Genomic DNA, 19,286 nt, shown 5'->3' on the forward strand with positions numbered 1-19,286 from the left:
GGGTTCTGATGCCTCCCCTAGAGAATCTTACTGCTCCTCACCTATTCTCCAGGCATTACACATGACCTGCCATTTCAGATCCGCAAGTGGAAAAGAAACCTAGCGGCTGTTGCCAGAAACTACAAGTTTACTGTAGTAGAAGTACTGGTAGAAACTACAGAAATGACAAGCCTTCCTCATCTTGATAGTTTCTGTTCACCAAAGCTTTGAATGCATTCTCTCACTCTCCCATTACAGAGCTAGGGATCTTGAGTCTGCAGTGTCTCTGCGAAGATCTCGCTGATCTTTTTATTTTCCCTGAAGGCACACAAGCCTTCTCACCCCTTCCCACAGCTCCTTCATCCTCCATGCTCAGGGCACACTTTCCCCGGGGTGGGGGGGCTCCCCCTGCCTCCAGCCCCCAGGAAGAGGCTCGCACAGCAGCATACTGTCTTGCTCCTGATTTCCATCTGTGCTGAAGCCTCTAATACACCAAGGATGGTTGCTCTAGGCAGTGCCACAGACCATGCTACATGTCATGTCAACTTCTCCATTGCCAGACAAATCAGGGATTTACAGACAAGGAATCTTGTTATAAAAAAGCAAGCTATATAAAGATTTACAAGCATGAGAAGCTTTATGGGTTAAAACAATATGAAATCTGAGAATAGCACAGAGTAATCATTATAAAAAGTTTCCTCAATCTGAAAGTTAGTAAGAAGCCAACTGTATTTTCATCTAGCTAGTTAAGCAACACTGCCTACATGAGCATTAATTGTATTTTCTACAGGTATTCTATTTGATCTGGAAAATGAAATGAGTGAAATGACACTGTGAAACATTCATTTTAAAAATTATTGGAAAAAAAAACTTCTTAATGTGATACTTTCTAGAATGGAGGACATTAAAAGCCAGTCTGACAACTCATAGTAATCTGTGAAGTTTTGTTCTGTTGAGTCTGCAAACAGGGGGATAAACACGTTACAATGGCCTGTATGATCTAATTTCATAAACAGGAAGACAAAATTATTCCTAGCTTAAAATTAAAGTTTAAAGCCCATGTAAAGGAACATTAATTTGGGATTATACAAAAGAAAGGTCTATTAACCTGGTTTTCAGGAGAAAGTAATAAAGGAATTATCTCTATAATCACAGGAATCAGTGTTTTAGCCACAAGGAAGAAAATTTTAGTTTTTGATGCTCGTGAGACAATCCATGTTTCATCAAAGCAAAATAACATCAACAAAATATTCTCTCTCAGACAGACTAGACAAGAAAAAATAAAGAGAAAATAAATTAGTATTTCTTTTAATTTAAATTTTTTAAAAGTGTTAATCCTGAGGAGCCTATTTCACCGATAAATTTCTAAGACAATACAGGGTTTAAGAATAAAAAAAAAAATCAGAAGCCAACTTTTTTTTACTGTTATTGACTCTATTGTTTTCTTAAAATGAAAGAAAACTGGAATTAAATGCTGAAAGTTTTGTTGAAAGATACTACTACAGAACATTAGGTAAATTCTTGGGAACTCTTATACTTCATCTTTACCAATTTATTTGCTACATTAAAAAAAATAGTATGCTCAAGTCTCTAAATGTATCATTCACTCTTTCATTACCAGCATTCATTCAAGATAAGGATTTATTTTTTCTCATTTTTGGAAGATAAAATATGACATATACAAGAAAAAGCTCACTTTATCGTCACTTTGAAATTTAAATATATTAAATGCTGTTCTTCCCTCCACAATACACCTATAACATGCTCTGTTTTTCTAAATTATTCATCTCATGCCAGAGAGAGAGTAAACACTGTGTAAACACAAGTGTAAACACTGATTAATTCTTCAAACATTTTGCTTCTAGAAATGTTAACAGACAACTTAAGCAGGTAAGAAGATCAATTTTAAAATTACATACTTTGATGCCGCATTGACTTTATTTTTGGTTCTAAATCCCAGCTGCAATTAATTTCAAGAAATACCAAAAGAATTTGTATTTTCTTGAGGATTCCTAGATTCATGAATCAGCCTGCTTACTCTTTCTTCTTCCTTGTTCTGAAGCTGCACTAAGGGCTGCCAGGTAGTTAGCAGTATTTTGATAACTGAGTTGTTCTTCTATTGTATAAAATACCTTCAATTACAGGTTTGTCCCAAAGTGAAATATCCATGTTTTTAAAGGTGTAATGTGCTGATTATGTTCCTGAAAAAGTTCATTATTTACTCTTTTATAAACTGCCAGAAACATTGCTATATTAAATTGTATTTGGTCTGGCTGAGGTGGAGTTAATTTCCCCAGAGCAGCCCTCCTAGTGCTGTGCTGTGTCCCGGTAGCCAGAGAGGTGTCGGTGGCACACCAGCATTTGGCTGCTGCCGGGCAGTGCTCACAGCACCCAGGCTGTCTCTCCAACATTCCCCCTCACCAGCAGGCTGGGGCTGGGCAAGATCCCGGGAGAGGACACAGCCAGGACAGCTGACCCAGACTGGCCAAAGGGGTATTCCACACCATATGATGTCAGCTCAGCAATAAAAGCGAAGAGAAAGGAGGAGGAAGGGGGGGCATTCATTTTCCAATGTTTGTCTTCTGGAGCAACTGCTGCACGTACTGAAGCCCTGCTTCCCAGGAAGTGGCTGGACATCTCCTGCTGATGGGAAGTAGAGAGTCAATCTTTTGTTTTCTTTTGCTTCCACATGCAGCTTTTGCTTTCTGCTTATTAAACTGCCTTTATCTTGACCCATGTGTTTGGGTTGGTTTTCTTTTTTTTCTTTCCATCCTAGTTTCTCCCCACTGTCCTGCTGAGAAGGGGAGTGATAGAGAGGCTTGGTAGCACGTGGCATCCAGCCAAGGTCAACCCACCACATAAATACTGACCTACAAGTTTGTACAGTGTAAAAGCGATTTCATAGCAAAAGTCACAAAATTAGGTCCTAAAATAAAAAGTGTTCAGTGTTGAGTAAGTAACCAGTAAAACTTTCAATACATAAACAATCACTTAGCTATTGTACCTCAAGGATAGGGCTCCAGTTGAGAACTGATGAGCTCATGAATACCATGCCATTCCTTGAAACTGTTGCTGGAGAAGCGTTATCAATATTATGAGGTTCAAAGACTATTTTGCAATTTGGTGCCATAGGTATCCGATCTCCATTTGCTAGCGTTAGAGTTCTGTTATCATCCAGGACAGAATTAAGGTTCTCAATCCAAATAGCATCAACTGGGCCATCAAGAACTATCCAGATGTGGTCACCTGTAACAAAAAATAACAGATATAAGTGCCTACAGAGGAAGTTCTAGTTTATTTCCAGGATCAGTTTCTTACCTCTGCAAACAAATTTTGAACTAATTCTGAATTCATGCACACAACTAGAATCTCAGCTTTATAATACAAGTATACATTTCCATCACTCAATTTCAATTGAGTACTTCATTTTGTCATCTATTGACAGTAATTATCCATTGCTCAATATATGAAGTGTCACCAGCATAAGTCATCAGTTTGTAATAGTCTAAAACAGTTTTATGGATCCAGTCTTCAACATAGTAATACAAAGTTTACTTCAACTCACATAAAACAATATGAAGAGGATAGAAACTATAGATCTATTTAAAACCACCATTCGTTTCCAAAGAGTTTGTATAAATGTAGTGAGATTCAATGAAAGGAACACTTGAAAAATCACTCTTTCAAATAGCATGTTCACTTTCATAAGTAAAAGAGGTTCATTAGGGGAAGATTCTTGTTGTCCGTTCTCCTACTTGCAAACTTGATCCAGCTCCTTTTAAATTTTTTCCAGCTCTTTCCATTTAGCAACAGAAAAGTATCCTAAAGCCTATCTCTGTTTCCTAGGAGGGTCTGGGTCTGTCCTGCTCGCCTCACTTGGGTACTGAGCAAGAGGCCCTGGCTGGAAAGGGATATGCTCTTGGCTTCTGGCTCCCCATACCTCATGGAGCAGCCAGTCCTCCTGTGCATTGCTAGACAGCCCTTTAGTCAGAGATGGCCCACTCTCATCTGCCTTCAGAGTGAGTCCTTACTATCTAGGCCTAGGTGGCTTGGTGCATTGCTAAGTATGAACCAAGAAAGTTCTGGATGAGAAACTTTCTCACCTCTGAGGCAAATAGTTTTATATTTAGAGGCTTTTCATAGCTACAGTGCAGGCACCTCAGGCATAAGACAGTCTGGAGTTTGCTTCATGAGGAGATATTACAGAAGTTTTGCAAACAGTGAATCTGTGCAAGTCATGTGAGTGTGCTGATTTGTATTTCATGTTGAGGGGAAAAATAGAAAAATCAACAGTTAATGCTACGTCCTGGAGCATAGCTATGCTATGCTGGAGCGTGTCCAGAGAAGGGCAACAAAGCTGGTGAGGGGTCTGGAGCACAAGTCTTATGAGGAGCGGCTGAGGGAACTGGGGTTGTTTAGTCTGGAGAAGAGGAGGCTGAGGGGAGACCTTATCGCTCTACTACAACTACCTGAAAGGGGGTTGTGGCGACGAGGGTGTTGGCCTCTTCTCCCAAGTAACTAGTGATAGGACAAGAGGAAATGGCCTCAAGTTGCGCCAGGGGAGGTTTAGATTGAATATTAGGAAAAATTTCTTCACTGAGAGGGTGGTCAGGTATTGGAACAGGCTGCCCAGGGAGGTGGTGGAGTCGCCATCTCTGGAAGTGTTCAAGAAACGTGTGGATATGGCGCTTCAGGACATAGTCTAGGGGACATGGTGGCGCTGGATTAATGGTTGGACTTGATGATCTTGAAGGTCTTTTCCAACCTAGTGTTTCTGTGATTTCTGTGATTCTGTCCTCAAGGGTGCTACATTTCTAGATTTGAAACAAAACCAACAAAATTCAATCCAAAAATACCTTCTATTGTAAATATATATCTATTCTTTAAGATTAAGAATTTTTGTATGAAAATTGACAGTGCAACAAACACTAGGATTTTCTCTTGTATATTTTTTCTTTTAGTCCTTAAGACCTAATCATAAAGTAACATACTAATATTCAGACAAAACAAGGAAGAATCCATCTAGCATCAAACCATCAAGGCCTCTCTTTTAGTTAATATAGTCGTCTAAGAACATACACCAACATTATTTTAGCCAAAAATTGATTGCCTAAATAGAATTATCTAGTCCCATTTGAGATGGACTATAGTATGTGCAGGGCTAGTAGGTATGACAAAGGAGATTCACACCTTTCTAGTATGGCAGCTGCAGACCAGGTAGAAGCCCTGACAGCACCAAAATTTTTTACAGTATACCAGTGCTGGGGGAACTGACTTACCTTCCACTTTTCTTCCATACAAGGGCTTATCAATTGAAAGAGTGGGATCAGCAAATTCAATGAAACAGTATTTGCTACACTACGTAGTTTGAACACAAAGCATTTGGAACAGAGACTATACAATAAACAAAAGTTCTTGCAGCAATATTCCAATGCTTCCATGTAAGGTTAAAACAAAAAAAAAAGGTTGCTAATGTACTTTACAGAGATGTCCTTGCAACTTGTTCTGTTTTGTAGGAAATTGTTTTTCACTATACCTTTCTTGGCTCTTAAAGTTTTTCTCCAAAGTGTTGAAAAAATTCCATCTGTCCAATCATTTGTTGCCACATCAAGACGACCAAACATTTGCGGAGCAGTTATAGCTTTAGGATTCATTCTCATTTCACGATGTGGCTGTCCACAATCTATGAAGGCAGATTATGAGTTAGTTTTGGCATTTCTTTTCAACAGTCAAAGAGTTTTGACAAATTCATAATCATTACAGTTAAATGCATGATTTCATATGCACTCACCATCATAAGAAGTTATATATTTACTTGGAAAACTTATCTCTTGCTATACATCAATATTTGTTAATTGGAGCCATCAAAATTTAAAGTAGAACAAAGCTCTGAAATTGTGAAAGTACAATTCACATTTCATTGGAAAGAGAAGAGCAGCAAGGTGAAATTTATTCAAGGTTTAGTTTAATATTTTGAAGGCTTATCAAGAGCTTTAAAGCCTTTGGTTTGGATGCACTTTTTTAAAATACAATGACTGAATACCAGACAGATGCTCCAAACGATTGATTGGTTTTTGTTTTTCCTCATTGTGCACTTGCATACATCTTGGAATAGGCAAAGTATATGATATTGTCATATCCCTGTGAAGTTTTTTAGGCAGTTAAATTCTAGCTAGCCATACCATGATCATATAACCTTTATATTTTCCTCATTAACAACAGCTTAAAATCTCCTATGCCAGACATCTTTAGAAAGCCCAATATTAAAACTTAATCAGGAGCCAGTAATAAGATGTTGTAAGAAAGAGCTAAAAAAATGACTTGTCTTAAAATCTTAAATTATAATTAGAGTTCACTAACATCTAAGGTAGAAGTCTGGCAAATCACATAGTTTTACATTTCATGAGGTTATGCCAGAAGATGAGCTTCAAAAAAGTATTGTGGTCGTTTGGTCTTGGTAGTAGTTCACATCTCAGTGGTACAGAAATATAGGAAAATATTATAATGCAACTATCTGTTCTTTCTGCTTTTTCCTAAATGGAACAGTCATTTATGCTGCAATGTAGTATTTCTTACAGTGTTTCTTAAGCACACTAAGGTATTGCATGAACGAGAGACTGGCTGAACCATTTTTTACAGAAACTATCCATTTCTGGAAAAGCAGCCTACTTTTGGAAAAGCCTGTGAAATGGGGTAACACAAACTTAGCTCAAAAGAGATGTTTCTTCTTCCCAGCTATGAGCTTTTAGTTTAATAGGATCAAAGAGAAGTTCTTCCACTAATATTTTTGTTTAGAAATACAGAGGACAAAAACACACAGTCCTCGAGGATCCAGACAGGACACAAAATTGTCTACCCTTGAAGATTCGCACTGCCTAAACCACCTAGCAGCAACAAATGATAGAAGTCTTGTGAATTGTGTTCAAGGGTTAAGTACTTATGATTAGGGGAAGGTTTCAGCATTACCTCAGCCAAACCTGGGAGGTGCTTTAATCAAAGAATCATAGAATAGTTTGGGTTGGAAGGGATCTTTTAAGGTCATCTAGTCCAATCCCCCTGCAATGAGCAGGGACATCTTCAAATAGATCAGGGTGCTCAGAGCTCCGTCCAACCTGACCTTGAATGTTTCCAGGGATGGGGCATCGACCACCTCTCTGGACAACCTGTGCCAGTGTTTCACCACCTTCATTGGGAAAAATTTCTTCCTTATACCTAGTCTAAATCTGCCTTCTTTCAGTTTAAAACCATTACCCCTTGTCCTATCGCCTACAGGCCCTGCTAAAAAGCCTGTCTGCATCTTTCCTATAAGCCCCCTTTGAGTACTGGAAGGCTGCAATAACAACTCCCTGAAGCCTTCTCTTCTCCAGGCTGAACAATCCCAAGTGCCTCAGCCTTTCTTCACAGGAGACGTGTTCCACCCCTCTGATCATTTTGGTGGCTTCCTCTGGACCTGCTCCAATACATTCTCACAGTGAGATAATTGAGGCTTTCCATGAAGAAAGAACGTGGTTTAAAGTTTACAATGTAACAGTTTAACACTTTACAATATAAATACTCACATACCTGTCATGGCTTTCATTAATGTGTGGATGCAAACAGTTTTTCCTGCACCACTAGGTCCTAGTGTCATCAATCCATGCCTTACTCTCTGGGTTTCAAAAAGTTGGATAACTTTCAGTTTCCAAGGAGGATGACAAACCAGTCCAGCTTCCTCCACCTATAGACAGTGACAAAAAACCAATTTTCTACTATTTTAGTGCACGAGATACTTTGATGCTTAAAAAGAAAAAAGTCTTCAGCAGAGGACTACAGTCTTTGTAAAGATTTTGTGTATATGAGAAACTGTTTGGAAATAGGAAGGGATATTTGGTATTCATGTATTCAGAAAAATAAAAGAAAATAAGCCATCTTTTTTTTTTAGCTTTTCTTAGGGTTAAAAAATCTTTTTAAGGAAAAGCCAAGAATTTTAGAAACACTCCTGCTGGCAAAGTCTTTCATAGCTACCCAGTGTTTTCATTTGCCTCAACAGTTGCCTTTTTATGATGATGATGACTTGTGTTTCTAAATGCTTACAACAGCCAAAAGTTTTTCTGTAAAACATTTTGCTAAATATTTCTCAGTGTACAAACAGACCTTTCAGTAACTTCTTAATGTTATCCTTCTAAGAAAAGACATTCTGTTTTACAATCAATTATTATATGCTTGATTACTACTTTCTATTAGTTCCAAGCTTGAAGAATTTAACCCACTATAATGGTATTGCTGTTGCTCGTAAAAGTGAACAAGAAAGTTTTTAGGCAGTACAGAAAAGCTAGAACTACTTTTTAAGGATTCATAGCACATTATATGTTTTTGACAGTCAAAAAAATTTCTAAAGACTCAAGATCAAGTTATAGAAGTGAAGCTTTCAAAATAACAATTATATTTTAATTCAAGTATAATTTCTATTTTTAAATTATGTTCCACAAAAAAAATCAGAAAATATTATCAGTAAAAAGAAGACTAACTTTTTACTGATAAGATAAAACTCAGCCTTTACAATTACTGTCATGTAGTCAGTTAGAACCATGGAACCGGCACTACCACTTGCTGTATTATTCACATATCAAAGCTCATGTCAGTTCCACTTACTTATGTCGCTCTGCAAGAAAGCCAATAGAAGCCAGCCCAAGATTAATTCATCAACAGCAACCATGAACTATACGCTGCCACCAACTCCTCATCACCATAAACACCACTGTTGAAGCAATGGAGTTTGCAAAGCACAACAAAGACATCAGATACATCATTTTCATGGATACATGATAAAATTCTGTTATCATTTCCATCTTAACAGCACTCACAGTTAACACCAAACCAGTCAAGCTGCCTTTCTTTCCAGAATAGAACATAGCCTTCTGACTTGTTTCCAGAGTCCACATATATACAGTAATATATCCAAAATCTAATGATACACCGACAGAATATATCTCCACTGGCTTCTTTCTTCACATGGTCATGTTAGCTATTCTTTCACTCTAATCCAATGCCATCAGTGGAGACTCATCTTTTCTTAACAATTTCTAACACTCATGGATCCTATAGTAATCGTGTAGACTAGGTATTTCCTTTATATCTAAGGGAAAAGAAGAAGTATGTTCCCAAGTAGACATGACGTGTTCTCAAAAGATCCTCTGTTAGGAGTTGTCTGTATGTACTGGGTCTGGTTGGGATGGAGTTAATTTTCTTTGTAGTAGCCCACAGGGTGTCACATTTTAGATTTGTGATCAAAACATTGTTGATAACACATCAGTGTTTTGGCTATTGCTGAACTGTGCTTGCACAGCACCAAGGCCTTCTCTGTTTCTCACACTGTCCCGTCAGCAAGTAGGCTAGGGGTGGGCAAGAGGCCAGGAGGGAACACCACTAGGACAGCTGACTCCGACTGACCAAAGGGATACTCCATATCATAGAATAATTTGTGTTGGAAGGAACCTTTAAAGCTCATCCAGTCCACTTCCCCTGCAGTCATAATGTCATGCTTAGCCATAAAACTGGTGTAAAGTTTCTCCAAAGTAGCCATTGCTCAGAGAATGGCTGGGCATCAGTCTGCTGGTAGTGAGTGATCACCTTTTGCATCACTTGTTTCTTTTCCTTTTTTTACTTCTTTTATTAAACTGTTTTGATCTAGATCCATGAGCTTTTTTTTCCCCCTCTTTTCCCCTTCTGAATCTCTCCCCAGTCTGCTGGGGGAAAGTGAGGAAGTGACTGGGTGTTGGCTTAGCTGCCAGCTGGGGTCAACCCACAACATATAAACATAAAACTTGAATTAAAGTAAGAAGTTTCTGCCTCCCTGCCCTAATAAAAATATTCCTCTTGAACTTGATTCTGTCCTAAACTAGCTGTTTTCATTGTACCAAGTCATGATAGCTCTGAAAAGACAGCAAAGAGCTCCATTCCATAAAACCCTGATTCACTTCCAAGACAAACAAGACAGCTTACCATTTCTGGTTTCTCCAGATTTTAAGTTTCAGCGATATGAGAAAAATATGCCAAAATAAGCTAGCAAAATTTCCAAACACTGTCCTAGCACTAAAAAAGCACCATGAGATCCCTAGATCTAAACTTCTGACAAATTTTGTTTTACATAAGATAATCACAGTGCCTAAAGCCCTTCAAGTTTCCAACACTGCTTCAGTATGGGCTGACATTACACCGAACTTACAAGCAAGTGATAATAGTTTATTGTTAAAGGATTGACACTTTCTATGTCTGGCTTCACAGATCACCAACAGTGCAGCTATGAAGACCATGTTATTAAGACCTCTTTTTAATTTATTAGGAAATGACAATTTAAAGCATGAGATTCAAGTTCTTTATAGTTTCCCCTGATAAAAGCTTAATTTGTGAGTCCTTTTTTATAGCCAACTATAAAAACTACAGAAAGCAAAACAGTTCTATAAACATTAGCTGCTGATTCAACTCTTCCTTGTCAGGGAAGCCAGAAGCAGACCTCTTTACTTGTAACTCATCATATTAAATATAAGTAAATGAAAAGTCATATATTCAAATTCTTTAGAAATGCAATTCTGATTTTCAAATTACTAATTTTGGGGGGTTTTGGACAGGTTTTTTGAGTTTTTCACTTCTCTATTTAACTATTAGATAATTATCTGCATAATTATTGAAATTCTGGAGGAAAGTTTAATAGAGGTGATCATTTCAGTGTACATACTTCATTAGCCTTCTATATCCCACTGGTGTTCTTAAGTTGACCCTACTGAAATGTTCTAAAAGATCTAACAGCAGATGAAATAGAGTAAATGTCATTTTAGGTAACTCTTTTCTTAAGCTTATGTTCTGATTATTAGACTTTATACAAATACTAAATCCTGAGTCACATAAGGCAAGCGTATATACATGCATTTTTCCAACTCATCACCACAGATGATCACAAGAAAACCACAGGACACCACAATCACAATTCAGTGACATCCTTAAGAATAATGTTAATAATAATATGCCAATGGTAAAGATTTATGGAAAAGCTTACTCTTCCTCTAAATAGTAAAACATATTATTACCAGCTGGGTAGATTCAACACCAATAATTTTCTTAGATGTCACATCATTATAGTTATGCCACAGCAGCACAGATCAAGAGAAAGATTACCCGTTTGTCAATGGCAGCTTCCAGTTCAGGATAGCCTACTTTATCAAGCTGGATATCCGGAAACAGATCTTCAATTAGACTAAGGAATAAGGGTTCATCTTCATCAATCTAGCGAAAATCAGCGGGAGAAAAACCCACAGATTAAAACCTACTTTATTTAATCTAGCATCTTAAAAAACAATCCCCAAGTCTTGCAGAGCTAAAGAAATATTTGAAAACATAAGAAACCATGTATGGTAACCCTCTAGGTACTGAACACTCTAGCAGGACACAGCAGAAGATCATGTGATGCTTCCAATAATAAAAAGTTATTGAAAATAAACCACTAACATACAGACTGAAATTATTCAAGTAGATTTTAGCAGTAATATTTCTACAAATAGCAAATTATTTGTCTAAGGTGTAAAAAAAGATAATAAAAGAGATGAAGAATCACAGCAACAGAAGAGGTTTTGTTAGCTATTTAAGACAGATGAGATGGTACTCATTACTACAAATAACATTATTTCCAAAGAGTGACTAAATATTTGAGGTCAAAGGTTCTAAAGAGGTTACTACACAGACTTCTATTTGGTCACTTATTTGTATAGGTAGCAGGGGAAACATGTAAAAAAATTTCTGAACAATTCAAGGTGTTGTGGTTTAAACCAGGTAGGTAGCCAAGACCCTCCCCAGCCCCATCCAAGGTACTGCAGAGATAATTATCTCAGACAAAACCAGCACCCAAGACCATCCAGAGAATGAACATTTCCAAGCTATCTTCAGTGTAAAGGCCACATCCAATATTCTAGTGGCCACCTTAACAGATTTAAATTGTAAAAAACATGTAGCTCCAAAGTGCAGTTTAATTAATTTACCAGGCACTCAGAACTTACTAGTTTAGACAGGTTCATGTCTCTCAGCACACGCATGACAATGGTAGATTCAGTATCTGTGGGATTTGCTCTTTTTGCTGCTCCTAATGTACGTAGCACTGACAATATATTCCGCAAGCCAAAATCATAATGCACCTAGAAGATATGCAAAGTTTGGGAAAATTTTCCCCAAGTTCACAGGAATTAAACCATTCTTATTTATCATTTAAGATATGGATATGTATGAGAAGTGGTACATGTGGCACAAATGCCTCCCAACATCCAACAACTAGTCTTTGGCTGTATGACTATGTGTAACTTCATTCCCCACCTCTACCACCATCTACTAAAATTGTAAGGTGTCACAGAAAAAAGAAATGTAATCACAAGTCTTTGAACAAAGATAAGGTTCCCAAGGACTACTAAGAAATAAACTAGCAGTACTATTTTGAATTTTCTGTCCACATTGGAAACTGACTTTATTTGAGAAACATCTAAACAACACAGGCAGCACCAACCCAATGCCTCTCAATCCACTCTGTAAGACCAACTAATATATAAGCCTTTTATTTGCCTTAGTCATCAGCATTCATTAAAGCTAAATCTTAATAATAAGCAGTGCTCTGAATCACAGTCCCATTCTTCTACAGACAACCTGTAGCGGGAGTTAATCCTCCAGGACAGTGAGGACTGAGCTACTAAACTGCAAGCATCATTTAGCTTACTTAGTGAAGATGAGCCTTTCCATTTTCTTCACGTAGATACTAATAATTTGTGACATCATATATAGTTTTTCCCAAAGATAATTTTTCCTCATGTGAAAATCATCACCTGCTTTGACAGTTGTTCTTCACACAGCTTGTACAGTGTAAAGAATTTCCTTGCCAATACAACATTAGCAATGAAACCACAACTAGCCAATTTGACACGAATTATGATTTGACGATCAGGAACCATCATAGCCACAGAACGGAAGTTGATCTTCAAGTTTTCCGGTAGTTCTTGCCGTCCAGCATATCCTGGGTTCTGCAGAGAAGAACAGGTTTTGAAGTTGACTGTACCTTGCACCAACAGAAGAATCAGCAAAGGAACATGTAATCTGGTTAGACAAAAAATAGCTTTTTGGCTTTAAATCACATATTAAAATGAATTTCCATGCAGGTTTACCACCATATCTCTACAGCATTTTATCCTCTCTTACATCCATGAGGTATGAAAAAAGTTCCACCTAAAAACTTCGAATCTGCATTCATCTTACAGATCCTGTTTTACTGGCTACTTCTACCTATATCTCCACAGCCATTTTTCTGTACTTTTAGCAAAAAGCATACTTTGTGAACCAGAATGTAGCATGCAGAAGTAATCTGACATTGAGATAATAACTTGTATTTACAATGCTGGCTGCATTTGTTAACCACATGTGCTTGACATCATTGAAACAAGACCCCGAAAACTGTCTTTGTAGTGATGCCCAATGTTCTCAAACTGTCAGTGAGTTCTAGGAGCTCAGTGACCTAAGAGTTAGCAAGTGAATTTAACATACCAAGTTAGGAGCAATTATTGTACAATCATCACTGGCGTGTTAGAAACCTACTTAATACCTACCATAGTAAGAAAGATGCCAAATTCTGGGTTCATTTCCACATTATCTCCATCAGTAAAAATAAAGGCTTTTTTACGTTCCTTCTTACATGTCAACACAATTGCAATTTGCTGTGCAGCTACTGATAATACTGGTAAATCAATACGATTGAATTCATCAAAGCAACCCCAGGAGCCAGACTGAGCAAGACCTTCAAAGAGAAAAGCAACTGAGCATCTGACCATTATGTTGTTAACCGTTTTTTGGTGCAATTCAAAAGCCAAAACTCAGGTTAATCTATCTCAGGAAAAAAAAAAATGTTTATTTTTGTGGGTTGGGAAAGGGACAAGGAGAAAAGTTTAATTTCTTTTTCAAGCAAGAATTCACAAAGTTCCCAAAGTCCTCAAGTTTGTCTAGGATACTATATCCTTTGATTTCTGCTCTTTCTCTCAGTATCTTGAATGTTCTCCTGTTCCTCTCTCCCCACCCCCAAAAATCCCTGCAATAAGTCTATGCAAATATGATGGGTTGTCAATAGTTTACTGCACAGGTTAAAATGAACAATAAAGTTGCTTTCACCTGGACAGAAGTTAGGGGTCAGAACCACATTCTTCCTCAGATATTTTGGGGAAAATGAAAACAAAAAATCATCAACACAGTCACTTGCAACAACACAATATTCAAGGACCTCCGCTTGATCTCTAATTTGACATCTGCCCTGACTGACAGGTATCAATTTCAGGACCCTAAAAAAAGTCATCTGCATCTAACTTCCGTGAGCTATGCGAATTGTTTTTAACATATAAAGCACTATTCATGCACTTCCTTCAGCTGATAAGAACTTTGATATTTGAAGGAGACAAAATACTGAAATCAAAATCCAATACATTCCACCAGTTCAGCAACAAATTTCACAGCTTTTTCTTTTTGTACTGGCAGTCCTCCTTGATTATTTTAAGTGTCTTTATGTATCCTTTCATAAATTGTCTTATGTTTTCAGACATCTCTATTTCTTGGAGACAGTGTTGCAAAAGTATTTTTTCATTCATAAGAAGATACTAATTACTTGCTTTTATTAAAAGGCTGAAAACCACCTGCTGATTATGTGTTGACCTTGTTTTATAAAGATGTTCTCTTACCATTTGTAACTTTCACATAGTCCATAGAATCATATAATCACAGAATATCCTGAGTTGTAAAGGACTCATGAGGATCATCAAGTCCAACTCCTGACTCCATACAGGGCTACCTAAAAGTTAAACCATATATCCAAGAGTGTTGTCCAAACACTACTTGAACACCGACAGGCTTGGGGCCCTGACGACTTCCTCGGGGAGCTTGTTCCAGTGCTTGACCATGCTCTCAGTGAATAACATTTTCCTGATATCCAGTCTGAACTTCACCTGACGCTGCTTTAAGCCATTCCCCCATGTCCTAGCACCAGACACCAGAGAAAAGAGATCAGCACCTCCATCTCTGCTCCCTCTGAGGAAGTTGTAGACAGCAATGACAGCACCCCTCGGTCTCCTTTTCTCTAAGCTGAACAAACCTAGTATACTCAGCTGTTCCTCGTAAGTCAAGCCCTCTAGTTCTTTCACCATCTTTGCTGTTCTCCTTTGGACACAGTCTAGTATTTTATATGTTTCTCACACTGTTGACCCCAAAACTGCATGTAGTACTTGAGGTGAGGCCATTCCAATGCTGAGTATAGTGAGACAATCACTTCTTTTGACTGGTTAGTTACACCACGCTTAATGCACCCCAGGACACGGTGGACCCCTCTGGCCAACATCTTACTTTTGGTCCGCATCTTACCTTTGAAGATCCTCCCAAGTCCTCGGAAATCCATCTGGTCTGAACAGTTGAAGACCACTACGTATTTTCCAAGACACCGTCCCATGTCTTTGATGGTTTCAGTTTTTCCAGTTCCTGCAGGTCCCACAGGTGCTCCACCCATGTTCATGCCTAAAGCTTGAGCCAAAGTGATGTAACATCTAAAAGGCAACAGGCTATCATCACTCAATGGGCTGCAGCACCCAGTGACCCAGTGTTCTGTATAGTGCCAGAGGAACTTACTCAAGTGTGTTACATGAGGAAGGTCTGATTTAAGGAGAGAAGGAAACTGATGAAATGATAAGCCTCTAATTACAATTTAAATCAGTAAGAAGGAAAACCCTTCACTCAGATGCAGGTAATATTAAGGTTCATCTCATGCATGAAGCAGAACAGATAATCCTCAATAATCAATAATCTGAAAGATCACAAGAAGGGAAGAAAGCAGATACAGAGATGCTGCCTCATCTAGTTTGGTTAGCTTAGTTCCTGAATTACTTTAACAGAAGTAGTTCTGAACTACATTGTACTGTGGAGTACAATAATGAAAGACAGCTAGCCTTTCCCTTCTCATCCACCTTTAAAATTTGATCATACAGTGCATCCCGTTTTCATAAATGAAACTTCTATGTGTAACATAGTAAAACACCAGCTAACAATTATATCTAAAGAGAAGCACTAGAATTTACTGTATGGAATAGTTAAAAAAAAAAAACCATCAACACACAAAACCAAAAACAAACCCTACAAACCTACCCAATGCCCTTATTTTGCCAATGATACCTTATAAAGCTGTTATTCCAGTTAGGTAGGTAAATGTCTCTGTTAATAGGACTGCAATTCTTTCAACATCCTTCTAGATCAAAGATCTTCAATCTACTGTAGATGAATAAAATTGTTTTCCTGTCCATTATTCCTTAGCTGTTTTCTTTAGCTTGCCTGTAAACACTTATTTTTGTCCTGTATCTCTCTCCGCATATTGTATTGTATGGATATACCTGATCCTAAGCTATACTAGGCTCACATACATGAGAATCAGAGTCCCTTTTATGATATATATGTGGATCACGCAAGTATGTGACAGAAATTAATCTGGAAGTTATTCATATTGTAAGTCACAGAAACAAAAATAGTTACATATTCCATGTAAAATTATTGACTTTGAAAAGACTGTGAAAGATAAACTATACAGAGATCTATTTTGCATCCAATAGGAATGACTAAATTGCCCTTGTAAGCGCCTAGATTTGGTGTCAAAGAATAAAGGAATAAAATCAGTCTTTTTCACCTGTCTGTAAGAGGCGTTATGACAAGCCTGTCAGTACAGCCCAAGAATTCATTCTGGTATGTGAAACCCACATCTGTGATCTTAATCATCATTTTATCAGAGTCTTCATTAAAATAAAATCTACACTGTTTCAGCCACTCGAAGTCTGTAGGGCTCTTGATATGCATGCAACACTAAGAAAAGAGGGGGAAAAAAAGGCTGTGGTATTCATGGTTAACATCTACTTCTGCATTTATATTACCTCATGTAAGTAGTACTGTAAAGGCAGCACTGCAATCACAAGGAAAGGCATAAAGAACAGCTAGTAACACAAGAATAGTGGAGATCCTATCTTGATTTTTACCACAAAAATTCCTAATGAGTTATTGGTGTCCCTGAAGCCTATACTAAGGCAAGGGAACTTCAGGCTTTAGACGAGTGTGTCAAAATTATAAATACAAACACAGTATAAGCCTCCAACAAAAGTCATTAAGTTCAGTTAACATTAAAACTGCCATTTCTTTTACTCAGCTCCACCATTTTACTTTGACATATGAGTAGGAAGCACGCAATTTGATATTTGATTTTAAAAAAAGTCATGACCATTGTGTAAAACCAAATGCATATTGGAAAAAAAGGTATTTCAAGACAATGTCATGGTGCAGATATTAGTTCAGAAATTCAACAGAGCGGCAAGTAATTCAAAGTTGACCAACTGCATATTAAAACAGGATTGAAAAAGATGCTTTGCAGACTGTATCTAAAACTTATACTTTACTGCTGTGGCAGCATAAGAAGGTGTGAAGTCAATAAATAAAACCTTATGTAATAATTAAGTATGCTATTAAAACTAGAAAAAAGGGCATAGCAGCTTCAAACAACTTCTTTCCTGTACTATAACTCTACATGGATTCTATTTACTCCTTGAAACTCATAATGTAGTCCAGAGAAAGGACAATTACTTTCAACACAATGTATGAGGAAAAAGAAGTCCCTACCTGATCATGCAACAGAGGCATCTAACTTAAGTGGGCCAACACAAAGCATTATAAAATTCTGCTATTGCTTGTGGGAGGAAAAAACACTGAATTACTTAAAGGGAAACTAAGACACGGATTGATGCAACATCAGCATTTTTATAATATTCTGTGTCACATAATCATGACAGTCCTGAAATTAAATGTTTAGCTTACATGGCAGGAGTTCATAGGTATAGTAATATTTTCTTCTTGTCCTTTCACATTGTTTTATGTGGAAACCACCTCATAACTCATTGTAAACTTTTCAGTACTTACCAGACCGTCAAAAATGTCCCTCTGATGCACATGAATAGTGATTAATGTCTCATATTTAACTCGTTCGACTGGGCTAAGGTCTTTTGTTGTTGTATCTATCAGCATATTTAGAAGATCCAGGAAAAACTGGTTTGTCTTTCGCATAATTTTTTTATCATACCTAGCATTAGTCAAAGCTGCTTCTGAGTCTCTTGTCCAAATCATTTGGATTCCCAACAACCCAACCTTAGGAAACATAAAAGTATATGCTTCATAATCTTTTCTCTTTCACCTAAAATCTACATTCACAGACACAGATAAACTAAAGAAATGGTTCTGCTACTATTTGTATAAAATTATTTTTTCATGCATCCATATAGAGGTCATTCAACCCATGCATTTCTTTTGTGTTCCAACTCCACTCATAAACACATAGTTAAGTCCACACTTCAGTCTTGTAGATACTATCTACCATGCACTGCTGATACAACACATATATAAATACCATACATAATTAATGTACTTTATATGATTAATTAATAACTAATCAGTGAATAATTAATGCTTCAATTTAAAAAAAAAATCAATGTCACAAACTCTTTACTACCTAACAACATTTCTGATCACAAGTGAAGAAGCTTATACTAAGAAAATAATTTTCCCTCAGCACTACCCTCACCTCCAAATCTTTAGCAATATATCGTCTTTTCCTGAACATATATATAACATACAACTTTACTACTTTTCCTTCAGTAGTCAAGTATTAAGCTTGTAAAGAAACAGTGTTAACTCCATTGCATTAATTTATTGCATTCAGCATTATTTTTTAACCAGAGCTTCAGGGTAAGTTTTCTTCTTTTGATTTCAGATATATAAAGTATAACTTAAAGGAATGAGGTGATCAAGATAAATTTAAATCAGTTTTGCATTTATAACACTGGCTGCAATTCTGATTGCAAAGAACAACAAAACATCAATGTGCTACATATCTGTGAATAATTCTTCATTGATTTAACAATGATATTACCTGAGCTGGGTAAGTAGAAAGAAATTCAGTCAGCTGGAAACTAGTTTCCTGGATGTGCGCAGCTGCCTGGCGAATAACATGATGCAGTGACAGCTGGGATTCCTTCAACAGAGAATTGAGCCAAACTTCCACGTTACCTTCAGCCATTACAGGTCTAGTCAGCTCTACAGTCTCGCCCTCTTGTGAACTAATCGACAATATACAATCATATATCTAAAAAAAGCAAAGCAAGAACATTTTGTGTTTATAGATTTATTGTTACCTTTACCATAACTGCCTGATTTTCCCCACCATCACTCCATTAAACTTATTTAGGTAA

General features: G+C 37.3%; 1 protein-coding gene across 1 annotated transcript in view; it reads right to left on the reverse strand.

Annotated features, from left to right (window-relative positions):
• Nucleotides 1–19,286, reverse strand: part of DNAH5 (dynein, axonemal, heavy chain 5) — a gene marked incomplete at its 5' end in the record, with an annotated part of 88,263 nt that overhangs the window by 58,971 nt on the left and 10,006 nt on the right. The window contains 11 exons of the mRNA XM_010288019.1: nt 2,984–3,225; nt 5,516–5,662; nt 7,543–7,696; nt 11,131–11,238; nt 12,006–12,140; nt 12,816–13,010; nt 13,590–13,777; nt 15,382–15,560; nt 16,688–16,860; nt 17,962–18,186; nt 18,968–19,180. Of these exons, the coding sequence (XP_010286321.1) occupies nt 2,984–3,225; nt 5,516–5,662; nt 7,543–7,696; nt 11,131–11,238; nt 12,006–12,140; nt 12,816–13,010; nt 13,590–13,777; nt 15,382–15,560; nt 16,688–16,860; nt 17,962–18,186; nt 18,968–19,180 (1,959 nt within the window). The remainder of the gene's footprint in view (nt 1–2,983; nt 3,226–5,515; nt 5,663–7,542; nt 7,697–11,130; nt 11,239–12,005; nt 12,141–12,815; nt 13,011–13,589; nt 13,778–15,381; nt 15,561–16,687; nt 16,861–17,961; nt 18,187–18,967; nt 19,181–19,286) is intronic.

The sequence above is a fragment of the Phaethon lepturus genome, unplaced genomic scaffold, assembly GCF_000687285.1.
Source record: "Phaethon lepturus isolate BGI_N335 unplaced genomic scaffold, ASM68728v1 scaffold2385, whole genome shotgun sequence".
Taxonomy (NCBI): domain Eukaryota; kingdom Metazoa; phylum Chordata; class Aves; order Phaethontiformes; family Phaethontidae; genus Phaethon; species Phaethon lepturus.